General features: G+C 39.5%; 1 protein-coding gene across 1 annotated transcript in view; it reads right to left on the bottom strand.

The window, feature by feature from the left end:
* The window catches only part of REEP3 (receptor accessory protein 3), a 96,416-nt gene that overhangs the window by 56,321 nt on the left and 21,873 nt on the right, over positions 1–18,222 (bottom strand). The window contains exon 2 of the mRNA XM_008270080.4: positions 1,411–1,483. Coding sequence (XP_008268302.2) covers positions 1,411–1,483 — 73 coding nt within the window. The remainder of the gene's footprint in view (positions 1–1,410; positions 1,484–18,222) is intronic.

Here is an 18,222-nt window from a genome sequence, read left to right as displayed (position 1 = left end):
ATTTCAAAAATTAGCTTTACATAAAAGAAAAAATGACTGGAAGGCTCAAAAAATTAGTTATAATTCAATCTCTCCCTCCACCTCCTAAAACTCTAAAAACACAGAATAAACAATCATGATCTGATCTCTGGTCACTTAATGACAAGACTACCATCCAAGATCTGTGACAAAGAACCATGGCTAAATACCTAAGAAGACTAAAAAATAAGTACTCAAATCCTTGCCCATGAATGTTTGTCGTGGCACTATTCATAATAGCCAAGAGGTAACAACAATTCAAATGTCTACCAACAGGAAAATAGATAAACAAAATGTGGTACATCTGTACAATACAATGGAACATTACTCATTCATAAAGAGGAAAGCAACACTGATACCTGCTAAAACACAGAGGAACCTTGAAAACACATTAAATGAAAAAAGGCAGACACAGAAAGGTCACACACTACATGATTCCAGTGATATGAAATATCCAGAATAGGGAAGTCCACACAAACAGAAAGCAGATTTGTAGCGGTCTATAGCTTGGGGGAGGGGAGGATGGGGGTAACTGATCAATGGCAAAGGGTTTTATTTTGGAGTGATGGAAACATTTTGGAACTAGAAAGCTGTAGTGTTTGATAATATTATGAAGGTACTAAACGTTGGTTTGAATGGTTAATTTTGTATTGTGTGAATGTCACCTGAATGTTTAAAGAGACATAATTACTGACATGCATTTATCTCAGTACCGACTGCTTCTTCTTCTGATTAACAATCAATAACACATGCTTTTGTTATGCTCTGAAAATTTGCTCCATCGAAAATAATATATTATGTCAGGATTTATAGGAGGGGAAGGTCATTTTCTATGAAAAGCTATGGATAAAACTGGGAATATAGAGCACTTTCAGAAATAAACAACTAGTGGAAGTAACATAATAGAGATTGTGGAACAGAAAAGTTAAAGAGAAGAAACTGAGGACTCAAAACAAGATCATTACAAATAGTCTGAATCAAGAAGAAAAATATTATAACTGTTAGTAGTGAGAGGGTATCAGCACATTTAAATCAATTAGAATTGAATAAAGAAAAAGGCCTTTCTTTTTCTTCTTTGGGGTCAGAGAGATATATTCTTAACATATCCGTAAATTTATAAGGCTAAAGAAACCCCACAAACTACTCACCACCTTCAAAGTCAAAGAAACAAAAAATTCCCCACCCCTTATTTTACTGGAATTTATAGACTAAATGAAGAACTATCCAATAATTCATCCTGGGAACCACACACTTCTTCAGATGTTAAAGATGGTTTTTAAAAAAGAAAAATTTCATTGCTTCATATTTATGTAACATTTTAACCTAAAATATTATTAGCATGTATCACTGATACATTAAACTAGAATTAATCATTCAAAAAACTATACTTACATATTCCTTCACGTTCTTTGTTTTCACAGTTTTGTATGAATAATATGCAGGATAAAGCATTCCAAACACCAGCCTAAAAGTAAAAAGTATGAGAAGACTAATCAACACAACAGTAAAAGAGCTCATGAAAACTTAACCCAATGGAAACAGAATATTTCTAAGTGCAAATCTGTGTATAAACTAACCTACTCAGAAAAGCAACATCAAAATACATTTTTAAAAGTTTTCAATATTACTTATTTTTAAAAGATCTATTTAGTTATTTGAAAGAGGTAAAGAGAGAGAGACAAAAAGAGAGAAAAGACAGAGAGGGAGATGTTCTACCTGCTGGTTCACTCTCCAAATGCTGTCAACAGCTGGGGTTGGGCCAGGCTGAGGCCAGAAGCAAGGAAGTACACCTGGGTCTCCTATGAGGGTGGCAGCTGCCCAAGTTCTTCACCCATAATCTGCTGCCTTTCAGGGGTACTAGTAAGAAGCTGGATCAAAAGCAGAGCAGCAGGGACAATACAGATGTTCCAAGCCGTGACTTAACCTGCTGCCACAATCCTTGTTCCACAGTATTTTAGATAGCAGTTTCAGGGAAATAAAAGATTTTTTTTGAAAAATTAACATACAAATCCCTTTTGCTTATCACAAAAAATTCTTAGAAGAACACTTGGTAGGGTCAGTGCTATGGTGTAGCAGGTTAAACTGCTGACTACAGCACAAGCATTCCATAGGGGCACCAACTGGGGTTCCAGTCCTGGCTGCTCCACTTCTGATCCAGCTCCTTGCTAGTGTGCCTGGGAAAGCAGCGGGGAAAGTCTTTGGACCCCTACACACACATGGGAGACCTGGATGAAGCTCCTGGCTCCTGGCTTCACCCCAGCCATTGTGGCCATTTGGGGAGTGAAGCAGGGATGAAAGATCTCTTTCTCTCTACCTTCCCTTTGTGACCCTGACTTTCAAATGAGCAAATAAATCTTTTTTTTTTTTTTAAGAAAGAGATAAGTTTACAAAAATATTATTCCATTATTCTTTTTTTAAGAGATTTTATTTATTTGAGAGGCAGAGTTACTGAGAGAGGGAGAGACAGAGAGGTTTTCCATCTAGCAGTTCACTCCCCAAATGACCACAATGGCCAGACCTGGGGCGATCAGAAGCCAGGAACCAGGAGCTTCTTATGGGTCTCCCACATGAGGGCAGGGGCCCACTCATTTGGGCCATCTTCCACTGCTTCCCCACACCATAAGCAGAGAGCTGGATTGGAGAGAAGCACCAGTACATGAATGGGCACCCATATGGAATACTGGCGCTGCAGGCAGAGACTTAGCCTATCTCTGACATATCTTAATGTCTTCCAAAAATAATTTTCTCACATATAGTAAGGATCTGGTGCTTATGGATACTATATATAAGTTCTTTGTGTTTTTTTTTTTTTTCAACCTCTGTATTGAATCGAAAAAAATCAGGGGCTGGCGCTATGGCGTAGCAAGTAAAGCCACTGCCTGTAGTGTTGGCATCTCATATGGATGCCGGTTTGAGTCCCGGCTGCTCTACTTCCAATCTAGCTCTCCGCTTGGCCTGGGAAAGCAGTGGAGGATGGCCCAATTTCTTGGGCCCCTGCACCCATATGAGAGACCCAGAGGAAGCACCTGGACCCTGGTTTTGGATCTGGGCTGCCGGCCATTGTGGCTATCTGGGGAGTGAACCAGCAGGTAGAAGACCTCTCTCTGCCTCTGCCTCTTTGTAACTTTGCCTTTCAAATAAGTAAATTAAAAAATCAATCAAACAGAATATGTTTAACACCTCTCTCATCAGAGTAGTAAAAATAATATGTTCCATTTGAAACATGGGAAAGATTAAATATCTTAATGAATAGTGGGGCAATCTTTAATAACTGTCACCATTAATATTATAATTTATTATTGTGCCAATGTGAATATTATTGAATTTATTACTAACATTTTTAAGGGATTTTCTCTCCCGCCTCCCTTTTGGGTTATTTTCTTTAACTCTAGGGTCTAAGTATGGATGTTTGCAACCTGGGAGGCCAGGCAGAAAGCCAAAGCATGAGCACAGTGTAGAAAATGAAATAAAGTTTATTTTAGAAGGCCACCTGTAAGATAAACTTAGGATTTATAAAGGGAATATTTGCTACAAAAAACCCTCACCTATAAATTTGATTATTATTTCAGTTATAGAGGCAGGAAGAGTTACTCACTTCCTCTTTTGCCTAAAAAACGAGAACTTTGCCAAAATACTCAAGATACCCTTCGTCTCCCCTCAGCTGAAGTTTCCTTTTGAAATGAATGAACACTGGTTATGTTATTAAATGATACATTTAAAAATTAAATTATTTTTCTAAAATCAGAGTGACAGAAGACAGATGTACCAGGCTTCTTAGGATGAATTCATTACAATTGATAATCTTAAATAACAGCAACACAAAAATGCAGCACTTATGATTCAGTTTCCACTAGAGACCCCTGAGACCAGTGACATTCATGTAAGATAGCCTGGAGAAAGGACGGCCAACGTGCAGAGGTTCCTCTGCTAGTCCCTGTTCCTGTGACTAGACAGAGATTGCTAGTCATTCACTGTGCTCATTTCTCAGGACCCCGGTCTCAGAATCCTTGTCAATGTGGCACCATACCTCACATTAACAGGATAGGAGCTAGCAGACCTGCCACATTTTGCCAGTCTTATTCTGAATCTTTATTCCCTAGGTAGTGTTATCCTAACTTTGGATCAAGCTTGACCACCAGGTTATATTCCCCAACTATTCTATCTATCTTCTTTGGGAGAAAGATCATACTACATTCTTGATTTTCCCTGAAGAATATTCTAAAAACCTGCTGTATGAAACCAAGTACTACAGGGAGAGTGTTAGGGGCTATTTTTGTTATATTAGTAGTATCCCTATAGTGTCTGAAACACTTACAATGCAATGCTTAGTTTTCTTTCAGAAAATGATGCCGTTCCTTCTATCTGATTAGAATTATATTATTCCTTTTTAAATTTTTCATGGAAATGCAGACTCAAATCTGTTGTTCAACTGTATTAACTATGGTGGCCCTCTGGCATGTCTTATTCACCAAACTTTGATTTTTTTTGATTGCTACTTTTTATCTCAATTTTCTTCATTTATTTATTTATTTTATTTTATTTTTTTGACAGGCAGAGTGGACAGTGAGAGAGAGAGACAGAGAGAGAAAGGTCTTCCTTTTGCCGTTGGTTCACCCTCCAATGGCCGCCGCTGCAGCCAGCGCACCGCGCTGATCCGATGGCAGGAGCCAGGATCCAGGTGCTTTTTCCTGGTCTCCCATGGGGTGCAGGGCCCAAGCACCTGGGCCATCCTCCACTGCACTCCCTGGCCATAGCAGAGAGCTGGCCTGGAAGAGAGGCAACCGGGACAGAATCCGGTGCCCCAACCGGGACTAGAACTCGGTGTGCCGGCGCCGCAAGGTGGAGGATTAGCCTATTGAGCCACGGCGCCGGCTCATTTATTTATATTTTAACAAATCCATTTGGTAAACGGATTTTGAAAGAACATACAGAACATACATGGTTAAAATGTTAAGTATAATTCAGCACAAAATTCATCTCCAAAGTGCCAGGCAACTACAGTGGGCCCTCAACCTAGCCACACATCAAAATCACCTGGAGAGCTGCTTCTTTAAAACCACTATCATTGTTATTCATAAATTTAGTATCATTAACTTAAATGAGATAATAAAGCAGGATATGCATAAAAGTCTTCTTCCATTTTGAAATGACCTGTTTCTCCAAAGATATGCATAGAAACAGTTTCTTGGCTGTCCTTGTAAGGACATAAATACATATGAAGTATATTAAAAACAGACATTAAAACTCAAAAACTTGGCCAGCGCCACAGCTCACTAGGCTAATCCTCCACCTGTGGCGCTGGCATCCTGGGTTCTAGTCCCTGTCGGGGCACTGGATTCTGTCCCGGTTGCTGCTCTTTCAGTCCAGCTCTCTGCTGTGGCCCGGGAGCGCAGTGGAGGATGGCCCAAGTGCTAGGGCCCTGTACCTGCATGGAAGACCAGGAGGAAGCACCTGGCTCCTGGCTTCGGATTGGTGCAGCGCGCTGGCTGTAGCGGCCATTTGGTGGGTGAACCAACGGAAAGGAAGACCTTTCTCTCTGTCTCTCTCACTGTCTAACTCTGCCTGTCAAAACAAAACAAAACAAAACACCTCAAAAACTCATCCTTATTAGTAACAATAGTACTTCTATTTTATTCCTAATTATTTATTTTCCCTTCAAGTTATGTACCTTCATTCTTCTCTGTATGGTAGAAATACTAATTGTGCTGTGAGTATCTCTTCCTAGCTCCACAGTTAGTGAGGTCACATTTGCGGCTTGAAATGGACCATTGTAGGGAGCATTTTACATTATGGAAAGCAGCAAATGATATGACTCAGTGCCCTTTCCCTCAATTGTTAACCATTACCAGCATACTACTGCCTGCATGTGCTTTAGCCAAGGGAAACTTATAGCATGTTTCTATCAGGAGAACAATGAAACAGTATATGTAGGGGACATCACGGAATGAATTGAAATCAAAAGGCAGCTCATCTAACAATATTTTAAAAAGGCTTCCCACAAGATTAAGAAAAGAGAAGGAGGGCAAAACATTCTGCCATTTATTATAGCTCACTCTAATTCTGTATAATATTAGTTCTCCAATATTAGTATAGATTATAGTGAATTTTAAAATAGAATCACAATAAGGAACCAAATAAGGAATTCTAGAAATAATGTACTTTAACATAGGTTTTCCAGATTGTGTCTTTCAAAGTAGTATTCCTCCCCCAAAGGAAGCCTGTTTTAGGAAGTTCATAAATAAAAGAGATAATGCAATTAATAGTTGCCAGAAATAATTCAATTTCAGTGGTTTTAGAATTATCTGAGAAATTCTAACCCTTCAGAATTATTTGAAAAGCATCCCTATAATTGACTCAGTAGTTCCCAGATCTGTTTGAGTATAATAATCAACTGGGAATGAATATCATTGAAAGTAGGGCCCAAGAATCTGAATTTCTAAATTTTGTTTCTTGAACTATCTGAAGGGTGAAAATATGCTTACTCAATATGCTGTCAGTATGGTGAGCTGGTTTTGGTCTAACTGGACTTTTAAAAGTAATGTGAAAGTGACTACAGGTTATCTTGACTTTGGCCAAATTCCACATGAAAGAGATCATTATAAAGCAAAAGAGAAGCAATTATATAAACCAAAATGACAACAACAATTTAATAAACCTTTGAAAATAATCTATTTGTGCCAAATCAAATGATTCCGAGTAGTACAAAGTTTAGTGGTAGCAGTATTGTCCCTGTGATAAAACTTCCTCTGTGGGTCATTTTGCTGCTGTGTAAGCAGCAAGAGTTCATGCATCAGTGCCAAAATAATATATATGTGTTGTTGTATGCAAATTTTAAGAAAAAGACATTTCTTCTAAAAATCCCTGCTAGTAGAGAACTCCCATTTATTGAAATAACGGTTAAGTGCCCACAACCTCATGGAAAAACATGAAAATTATATATAAGAAGAAAAGGACAAACACATGGGAAAAAAAAACTCAAATTCTGAATTAAAACCACCAAGGAGAGAAAAAGACAATAAATTCCCCTCTGAAAGACTATGTACATGTTTTTAATAATAGTAATCAAGAGCTATGAAGCTTGGCATTTTCGTGTTCTTGGAGCTAAACTTCTAATTTTACTCCAGAGCTTCTAATTTCTGCTCTAAAAGGAAAGCTAAAGATAAAACTAGGGGAAAAAAAAAAAACCCACAGCAAATAAACTCGAACTTCTTCATCCCTCAATTCCTTGTTCCGAGCCACAACCCCACTCCCACCACAACGGCCTACTATGTGGTAAACCACAACCAAAAACATGTTTAGAAAAAATGCTGAACTCAGTACAGAGTACACTACAGAACCAAGGTCTACAAAACCCTTGAAGCAGTCAAGTAGAGTTAACTTAGCAGCCTGTGGGCAGAGCTCCACAGAGTGGCTCACAGAGCTGAAGGAGGAAGGTCTTTTCACAGTCAACAACATTCCAGTGTACCCACTGCAATTTTCCATTCTGATGGTCAATACAAATAAATTTGTAGGTGGGGTAGGCATTATTGTTGTGTTTCTATAGATGATAAAAATAAGGTGCAGAGGATTCTGCAAATTAGGCATTGAGCAAAAGTTGAAGCCAAAACACAAACACAAGAAACAATAAAATTTTTAATTTCAAAATAAAAATAAGGTGCAGAGAATTTTGCAAATTAGGCATTGAGCAAAAGTTGAAGCCAAAACACAAACACAAGAAACAATAAAATTTTTAATTTCAAGACCTGTGCAGTACTTCCTCTGTATCAAAAATAAAACTCAAACAATAAGACCATGTACTTCATACAATGTCAAGCTCATAGCAGATCCCCAATATTAGTAGTTTAATGAAATCAACATTGAGAAGTTATCTAAGTAATTGTACTTGTGACCCACCAATATGCTCTCATATATAAATAGATGAGACATACCTTTGGAGCTATACACTAAGTCTACAAAGGGAAACATTCATATCTATAATCAACATTCATCACATTCTCCAGTTCCTATCCAACTGGTTAGGTAGCTGCTGTACGGAGGAGTTAAGAATTACTTGTAGCATCTGACCAATTCCTGACTCCTGAGTAATTCGTAACTCAGAGGAACTATTTATTTTATTTAGCCCCTTAAGCACAGAATTTGTAAAACCTGAACTTAACATTAGCTCCACTGACAAAAAGATAAGTTGAGAGTTTAGCTGTAACCTACTTTTTTTTTTTTAAGGCTTCAGGTGAAAAAAATCACACACCAACCAACTTTGAAATCATTGAGAAAATTTCCTCTCCTAAAATACATCAATGTACACAAATCAAAGGAAAGCCATACTCATGGATTTTACCTTATTTTGGGCAATTTGCTCAGTGCTACATGACCACAAAGTAAACGACCTTGAACTGAACTCAGATCTAAATTTTCTGCCATGCTGTCCTGCAGAATGTTCATACGCACTGTTTAGCATAAAGTTCAGCCTACTACCGTCACCTCCCACATGAGCACTGCAACTCTGTACCAGGCACCATCAAATCTGAAGTGAAGTGAATTATTTTGCTTTCATAGAATGTTTCAGTTCTTCTCCATCACACAGAAGCGACTCTCACCAATGAAGACTACAAGCCAGGTGCTGTTTTCTGTAACGACGGCTGCATCAGGGAACTCATCACTGCTTTTTCATTCAAGCTTCATTTGTGATGATTTGTGAATCAGAAACATTCTGTTTTCATACTTCTTAAAACACTTCCTTCTTTTCTTCTACTCAAATCATTGTAGTACTTTCAGTATCTCAAACTCAGTAATATTTTCCCATGCCACTCCCTGTACTACAACAATCTCTGTTAAGAGTCCTCCCTTCTCTCACACGTTCCCTGAATTTACTATCTTTCATTAGAGAAGTCTAAGGAGGGTTTGGTCAGTTTATTTTGTAGAGCAAACAACAATACCAGAAGTGACATTACAAAAATAACAACCAGAACATAAGACATTGTAAAAGCATTAAAAATCTTTAGAGGGGCCTGCATTGTAGTGTAGCTGGTAAAGCGGCACTGGTTCGAGTCCCAGCTGCTCCACTTCCAATCCAGCTCCCTGCTATTGTGCCTGGGAACACAGTGGAGTTTGGCCCAAGTGCTTGGGCCCTTGCCACTGGAAGAAGCTCCTGGCTCCTGGCTTCAGCCTTGCTCAGCCTTGGTTGTTGCAGCCATTTGGGGAGTGAACAAGTAGATGGAAGATATCTGTCTCTTCATCTCTTTACTTCTGCCTTTCAAACAGAAATAAATAAGTCTTTTAAAAAAATAAATAAAAATGAAAACCTTTAAAAACTTGAGAGGCCAAGAGCTCTGATCCTTTTAATTCTCTAAATGCCCACAACGGCCAAGGCAGGGCTGGGCACATCTGGGGATGGGGCCAAAAGCCAGGAAAATAATCTTAAGGGGAGGCACTCAATTACTTTGGCCATCACTGCTGCTTCCCCAGGGTCTGTTTTGGTAGGAGGATGGAGTCAGGAGCTGGAGCCAGGAATCCAACCCAGGTACTGTGAGGTGGGACACTGACGTGTTAACTGCCAGACAACTGCTCACCAAAAAAGCACTTAAAAACATTCTGCATGTTCTATTGAAATAGCTAACTGACAGAGGTCGTGTCTCACTACTTCTTCAGTACAAGAAAATCAGAGAAGGCTGGCACCGCGGCTCACTAGCCTAATCTTCCACCTGGGGTGCTGGCACCCCAGGTTCTAGTCCCGGTCGGGACGCCGGATTCTGTCCCGGTTGCCCCTCTTCCAGGCCAGCTCTCTGCTATGGCCCGGGAGTGCAGCAGAGGATGGCCCAAGTACTTGGGCCCTGCACCCACATGGGAGACCAGGAGAAGCACCTGGCTCCTGGTTTTGGATCAGCGCGATGCGCTGGTCGCACCGCGCCGGCCGCAGCGGCCATTGGAGGGTGAACCAACGGCAAAAGGAAGACCTTTCTCTCTGTCTCTCTCTCTCACTGTCCACTCTGCCTGTCAAAAAAAATAATAATAATAATAATCAGAGAAGTGGGAACTTTACTTCTATCTTGGACAATTTAACAGGAAGAAACAAACATGCAACAAGAACTATACCACCACCTAATTTAATTGTGACTTCCATAATTACAGCACAAAACCGGCCTGCTTGCTGGCTGGCATTACCAAGGCCCCTGTCTCTTATAAAACGTTGCTCATTATTTCATGAAAGGCAGTTCTGGATGGCCATACTGCCACTCTGGAGAAATGCTACCGTTTTCCCGAATACTGACTTTGCTACTTTCCCCTCCATTGAAGTGATTGAAGGGCAATTCCTCATCACGAGGACAGACTAAAGAGAGAAGACAAATAAAAGCAATGTTCCTTGATTGGGTTCTATATCAAAAACAACAGTACAGCTACCGAAGGTATTATTTGGGCAACCTGGGCAGTTAGATATGACCTATATTTTAGGTGTTGATGTTTTATCAGTGCTAAACTTGTTAGGTGATATTAATCTGTGGTTACATAAAAGAATGGTTAGGAGATACAATAATTAGGACTGCAATGTAATAATGTCTACAACTATTTTAAAATAAAATTTCAGTTTTTTAACAGCTTTAGTTTTTCAAAATAATTTACAGATTTACAGAAAAAGAGCAAATAGTTTTCATAGACTCCACATTCAGTTTCTCCTATTACTAACATTTTACGTGGGTATGGTACATTCTTCACAATTAATGAAGCAATAACAATACATTAGTATTAAAGATCATCTTTAACTCAGATTTTGCTTGGATTTAAATAGTATCTTGTTTCTCTTCTGGGATCCCATCCACTTATATGACATTAAATCATCCTATCTCCCCAGGTGCCTCAGAAAATTTATCAAGCCTTTCATATTTTGACAGTATTTAGGAGTGCTAGTCAAGTTTTTTTGTTGTTGTTTGTTTTTAGAATGTCCCTCAGTTAGGATTTGTCTGATGTTTTTCTCATGGTTAGATTCAGGACACGGGTTTCTTTTCTTTCTTTTGAAAAAGACTTATTTACTTGAAAAGCAGAGAGATAGAAAGGCAAATTGGGATGGGGGAGAGGGAGAAGGAGAGGGAGAGAGAGATCGAGATCTTCTGTCCAGGTCCCCCTGGGTCACTCCCCAAATGCCTGCATGGCTGGGGCTGGGCCAGGCTGAGGTGAGGAGCCAGGAGTTCCATCCAGGTCTCCCATGTGGGTGGAAGAAACTAGTATTTGGGCCAGCATGTTCTGCATTCCCAGGTGTATTAACACGAAGCGAGAATGGAAGTGGAATAGCCAGGACTTAAACCAGCATTCCAATATGGGATACGGATGTCCCAAGTGGCAGCGTAACCTGTTGGGCCACAATGGCCATTCCAGAACTTGGGTTTTTGGGAGGAATATCAAAAAAAATGATGTGCCATTTTCAATACATATCAAGGGTACATACTGTCCGTATAACTTAAGACTGCTAATGTTAACCTTCCTTACCTGGCTGAGGTAGCATGTGTCAGATAAAGTTACCAGCACTTCTAGCTTTCCACACCACACTTTTGGGAAGGAGGTCGCTATGTACAGACAATGCTTAAGGACTGGGGAGTTACACTCTATTTCCCTAAGGATAGAGTACCTGCATATATTATTCGGATTTCTTCTGCATGAAAGTTTTATCTATTTTCCTCTACTTATTTATTTATTTAATCATTTATTTAAATCAGTATGGACTTATGGATATTTACTTTACACTTTGGGTTATACTTCAATACTATTTTATTTTGTTGTACAAACTGTTCCAGACTTGCTCACTGGGATCTCTGTCAGCAGGCTCCTGTGTCCCTTTCACATACGTCCATCACTGTTTTTATTCTGTTCTGGGTGCTTTGTTAGCCTTTCTGGCACTACAGGATGCTCCAGGCCCATCTTCCTGCCCCACTCCTAGAATCAGCCATCTCTCTAAGGAGCCTTGGTTCTTTCTATTAAGAATGTTATTTGAAGTGTGTAAATCTAGCTTTATTTTGGGGGCACATGGACATCTAATCATTGTAGCACTGTTTGCTGAAGCAGCTTACTTTAAAATGTTTCAGTAAAACCAGTAACAAAAGGTGTAGCTGTTGCAGAATACACAGACACACAGAAAAAGTATAAAGCAATTGCAGCAAACTGTTAATCAGGTGATTGAACATGAAAAATAAATGGACCTTAGTTACACTTTTTCAACATTTCTTAGCTTTAAACTATTTCAACAAAAATCTGTGAGCCACTTTTACAAAAAAGTAAAGTACATTCTCAAAGTTTCTTTATTAAATTCATTGTTTCTCAAAAGGTTAAGTTTCAGCTATCTGAAATATTATAATTATGGAGAAAACTCAACCATCCAACAACTGGATTCACAAACCACTATATTCTAGAGAAAGTGAAAAAAAAAAAGTCACAGTAGCAAATAAAGACATAAAAATATTAGAAAAATTTTATTAGAAAATTCCTACTATAATTGTGGATTCAGCTATTTTTCCTCAAAGTGAAGTTGGCTTTGTTTTAAATATTTTTCAGAGATATTAAGTGCATATAAGTTAGAATTAATACACCTTCCTGATCAATTGAACTCTTTTGCATTATGGGTTAACCATCTGTATCTCTATTAATGCTTTCTGTCATAAATTTGTTGGGTCTGGCACTGTGGTGTAGCAGGTGACAGCTACTGCCTATGATGCCAGCATCCCATATGGGTGCTTGGTTCGATTCCCAGCTGCTCCACTTCTGATCCAGCTCCCTGCTAATGTACCTGGGAAAGCCATGGAAGATGACCCAAGTACTTGGGCCACTGCACTCACATGGGAGACTTGGATGAAGATCCTGGTTCCTGGCTTCAGTCTGGTTCAGCCCTGGCAGTTGTAGCCATTTGGGGGGTGAACCAGGAGATGGAATATCTGTCTCTTTTTCTCTGCAACTCTGTCTTTCTAAAATAAATAAATCTTAAAAAAAAGTTTGTTTAGTGCCACTTATATTTATTGTAATTTCTCTATATATTGATTTCTACCCAACATTCTTTGCTTCCTATTTTTCTCACCTATTCCCTGCCTCCCTTTCTTTCTCTCCTGCCTTCTATAGAATGAATGAGACAAAGTTCTTCTGTTATTTAGTTTCCAGCTTTATGCTATCAGATTGTCTATACTAAGTCAGGGCTCAATGTTTTTCCTCAACAACATGCTCATGGAACAAGAAAATCCAAAAAATTAAGGTCATTATGGTTTTTAGGAAATGCCCTTAGATGAAACTTAGTTTTAGTGCTTACTTTACATGTTGAGCTATTGGCTTGTGGGCAATCTATATGTTTTAATTAGCTCACTAATCATCAACAAAACAAAATCTCAAAAGTAATTTACTTTTAAGAGGCAATCACTATTAAATATTTTCCTAACAATAGAAAATTCCTTACATAATATGTATTGATTTTAAAGTTTCTGAATGATCATGCTGCCAATTTGCATTTACTTTTCACTTTATTTATAAGAATACTAATAGTCTAGATGGCTAGAGCCAGGGGCCCAGAACTCATTCTGGGTCTCCTACAGGGCTGGCAGTGACCAATGACAGGAGCCATCACTGTGCCTCCAGGGTTGCCCATTAGCAGGAAGCTAGAATGGGAAACAGAATCTTGAATCCAGGCACTGTGATGCGGGAAGCAAAGGTCCCAACTGATGATTTAACTGCTAGGCCAGATCCACCCCTCACAGTTACATTATATCCATCAGACTACCAACAGTGTTCTTTATATTTAAAATTTCAGAGGTTTTGTTCTGAAGAAGGACAATCAGGGAAATCCGTAAGAAGGAAAGAAGTCAGCCTGTTATGAGCTACATCTGCAACTGAAGGAAATAAAATGAAGATATGGAAGTTCCTTATATCTGATATTCATTATGTAAATATTGTCTAACCCACTGATTATGTGTGAGAATGCCTAACATTTTTTGATGGTGAGACAGGTAATCTCAGAACAGTAATTTCATGATCAAGAATAGGTGTTTTTTTTTTTTTCTTTAAATGTTAAAACCATTCAATTTTTAGGTCAAACTTGAAAAATCTCAATGTCTTTTCAATCAATGCTAAGCATTTAATAGCACAAAATAAAAGCCCAAAAAGCCTAATCCATTCCCCTAAGATATATAAAGAGGATAGAAATGTGGTTCAGGATTACATAATGTTGCCACCCACTCCAGAAACAGAGATGAGTGCTTAGCAACAGTGAAGGGTCATCTCAGGAGAGGGCTGATTGCTTATTGGAGCATTCTAAACACAGATGCTTTTCCATCCTTACCACTTCCAGGCCCTGCTAAACACATGCTGGTTACCTTGGAACCCAGTGCCCTCTCATGAAAATCTTCCTCCTATGACAGTCAATGATGGACACTCTGGGAAACCTCTTTAGGAAACACAATTGGGAAAGCTTTAGGAAATACAAGTAAATGAAGAAAAAAAGAAAGTCAAAATAAATTTCAGAATGCTACAAGACAATATGAATTACGTACTGAATAGTCTCTTTGTTCTTATTGTCCAGTGAGATTTGCTTTAAAATACAAAACGTTTTCTTGGTGGTATTTTTCTGACATAATTGCTTGTACCATGGATTTGAGCAGCAAGACTGAAGCTTATAACCTGTAAGAAAGAGATTATGTGTGTATGTGCCTAATATTCGATGTTTAGGGTTGAGAATGCTTTTTAAAATAGTAATCTATGTTCAAGTGTAGATTTTTATTTTCTTTAAGTGTACAGCTATTCAAATTTTAGGCTAAATTTGAGCAATCTTCGTTTCAGTTAAATTCTAAAGGTGTAACAGTACAAAGAAAGACCCAGGATGGGTTAGTTCCTTTCCTAGAGATATATAAAGAAGACAGAAATGTGATTTTACATTACACAATGCTGGCACCACTTCAGAAAAAGAAATGAGAGGGCTGGTGCTGTGGTGTGGTGGGTTAAGCCGTTGTCTACGGCTGCTCTACTTCTGATCTAGCTCCCTGCTAATGGTCTGGGAAAACAGTGGAGGATGGCCTCAGTGCTTGGGTCCCTGCACCCATGTAGAAGACCTGGAAGAAGATCCTAGCTCCTGACTTCAGATTTGCCCAGCTCCGGCTGTTGTGACCATTTCGGGTGTGAAACGGCGGATGGAAGATCTCTGAGTGTCTCTCCCTCTTTTTCTGTAACTTCTTTATTCAGTCTCAGTGATATCTTTTGATGAAGAGAAATGCTTAATTTTAGCCTATCCCAATTTATCATGAGTAATCTTTTCCTTTATAATCAATGCTTTTTGTGTTCTGTTTAAGACTGCTTTTCCAAAAAATTAAAAAAATTTTCTCTACATATAAAGAAGAGAAAGGAACCTTTAAACTCACTATAAATATTATTCTTAAGGAAAAAGAAGGCTCTTTCCTTAAAGCCTAGCTTTCTGTATTACCCTGTAGAAAGAGTATTATTTCACTTTTTATCTGAAATCAGACTGGAATAGGTTATTTTGAGTATGGTCTGTGGTAGGTGGATATCCAACTGATCCAGGACCATGACTGCAAATAATTATCTTCCCACAGGGCTCTGAAATGATACCACTGTCATAAAATAAGTGACCACATATGTAAAGATCTCTTTGTAGACTTTGCTCTTTTATGGACTCATTTGCCCATCCTGGATGCAATAGCACAGTGTCCTAATACTATAGCTTTATAATAAGTCCTGATATAATTAACTCATCTCAATATTAACATCCAATCAATTATGTCATCCTATTATTCTTATGCTTTTCTTTGCTAATTCAACATTCTCTTGGCTGTCCTTGGTTCTTGCATTTCCCCATATACTTTACCTTGACAATTCTCTAGGTATGCACTAACTCCTTACCTCGCTAACTCATCCAGTTTTTTCACCCTGAATATCCACAAGCAATGTATCAAAGAATTCTTTGGGAACTATCTGTAAAGTAAATCTATAATCTGACCACTGATACCAGCATGGTCTAAGACACCACTCACTGGTTTATCAAAACAGCCTCTTAACCCATCTCCCAACTTCCATCTATGCCCTCATATACTCTGTTCTCTATGAGAGAGAACTTTTAAAACATGAATCTTACAGTGGCACTCTTCTTTTCAAAACCCTCCAATGGTTCCCCATGTTACTCAGAGTCCACTTCAGCATTTTCGACAAGGGCCTGCACCTGTGGCTTCACTACAGTTCTGCTCCAGCCACAGTGACCTCTGCATCCTTGCTTTAGGGCTTGTGCTGGGTCAGGTTTCTTCCTTGGATGCTCTCTCCTAATGTCTTTACTTCCTTCAAGTCTTTGTTCAAAGGTCAACCTCTCACAGAGACCTTCCCTAACTTCCCTATTTAAAATTACCACTCACTACCAGCAGATGGAAGATCTCTCGCTCTCTCTCCCTGCTCCCCCAGTAACTCTGCCTTTCAAATAAATAAACAAATCTTAAAAAAAAAAAATTACAAGTCACTCTCTGAGACTAAATCAAAGCTCAGTTTCACACAAAATGTTTTATCTTCCAATAGAAACATAATATTTTATAAAGTATCCATAATATCCATAAAAAGTTTTTTCAAAAAAATCTTTATTTTCATTTTATTTGAAAAGTAGAGACAGACTCAGAGAGAGAGACAGAGCTCTTCCTTCTATTGGTTTGCTCTCCAAATGCCCGCAAACAGTGCTGGGCCAGAATGACCCCAGGAGCCAAGAACTCAGTCTGAGTCTCCCACATGGGGGGCAGGGAGCCAATTGCTTGAGCCAGGGTGCACATTAGCAGGGAGCTGGAATGAGAGTGGAGCCAGGGGATTCAAACTCAGGCACTTTGATGTGGGATGGGGGCATCCCAAGCAGTGTCTTAACCACAGTGCCAAATGCCTGCTTTAAGCAATTTAAAATGCAAAGTTTCACTTGTTTTCAAATGGTCATGTTTTTCTCTTGGAATTTGTTAAAGATAAAACAGCCAAAGAAACAAATCTAATACACGACAAATACTATACACTGTCAGCAGACAACCCTTTCTGCTAGTCATAGATCTCACAGTTTTTTTGTTTGTTTGTTTAGATTTCATTCATTTTTAAAAACATTTCTTGAGCTTCTTCCAAGTCTGCCACATGGGTGCAGGAATCCTAGGACTTTGGACATCTTCTACTGTTTTCCCAGGCCATAGCAGAAAGCTGGATAGGAAGTGGAGCAGCCGGGACTCGAACCAGCACCCATATGGGATACAGGCACTGCTGACGGCGGCTTTACTCACTACACCACAGCACTGGCTGCTCATTCATTTTTTTTTAAAAAAAGATTTATGTTATTTATTTGAAAGGCAGTGTTATAGAGGGAAAGAGACAGGTATCTTTCATTTGCTAGTTCACTCCCCAAATGGCCACAATGGCTGGAGCTATGTAAGGTCAAAGCCAGGAGCCAGGAGCTTTCTCCAGGTCTCCCAAATGGGTGAAGGGGCCCAAGCACTTGGGCCACCTTCCACTGCTTCCCAGGCATATTTGCAGGGAGCTAGATTGGAAGTGGAGTAGCTGGGACTCGAATAAGTGCCCACATGGGATACTAGCATTGGGGGTGGTGGCTTAACTCATTGCACCACAACGCCTTTAAAAACAAAATCCAATTGATCTCACCCTTCCAACTTCTCTAAGATCTTAACGGGTTAACGCCCTGTCCTGGAGCGCCGGCATCCCATATGGGCACTGGTTCGAGTCCCAGCTGCTCCACTTCTGATCCAGCTCTCTGCTGTGGCCTGGGAAAGCAGTGAAAGATGGCCCAAGTCCTTGGGCCCCTGTACCCACATGGGAGACCTGGGAGAGGCTCCTGGCTTCAGATTGGCACAGTTCCAGCTGTTGCGGTCAATTGGAGAGTGAACCAGCAGATGGAAGATTGATCTCTCTCTCTCTCTCTCTGCCTCTCCTCTCCTCTCTCTGTGTAACTTTCATATAAATAATTAAACCTTTAAAAAAAGATTTATTTATTTGAAAGTTAGAGTTATAGAGAGAAAAAGAGGTCTTCTATCCACTAGTGCACTCCCCAGATGGTTGCAACAGCCAGGGCTGAGCTGGTCTGAAGCCAGGAGCTGCTTTCCCAGGCCATTAGCATGGAGATGGATTGGAAGTGGAACAGCCAGAACTCAAATTGGTGCCCTTAAGAGATGCCGGCATCGTAGGCAGTGGGCTTTAACCACTACACCACAATGC

This window comes from Oryctolagus cuniculus, chromosome 15, assembly GCF_964237555.1.
Source record: "Oryctolagus cuniculus chromosome 15, mOryCun1.1, whole genome shotgun sequence".
Taxonomy (NCBI): Eukaryota; Metazoa; Chordata; class Mammalia; order Lagomorpha; family Leporidae; genus Oryctolagus; species Oryctolagus cuniculus.
Note: the sequence above shows the minus strand (reverse complement) of the source record. Positions and strands in the feature narration are given on the sequence as shown.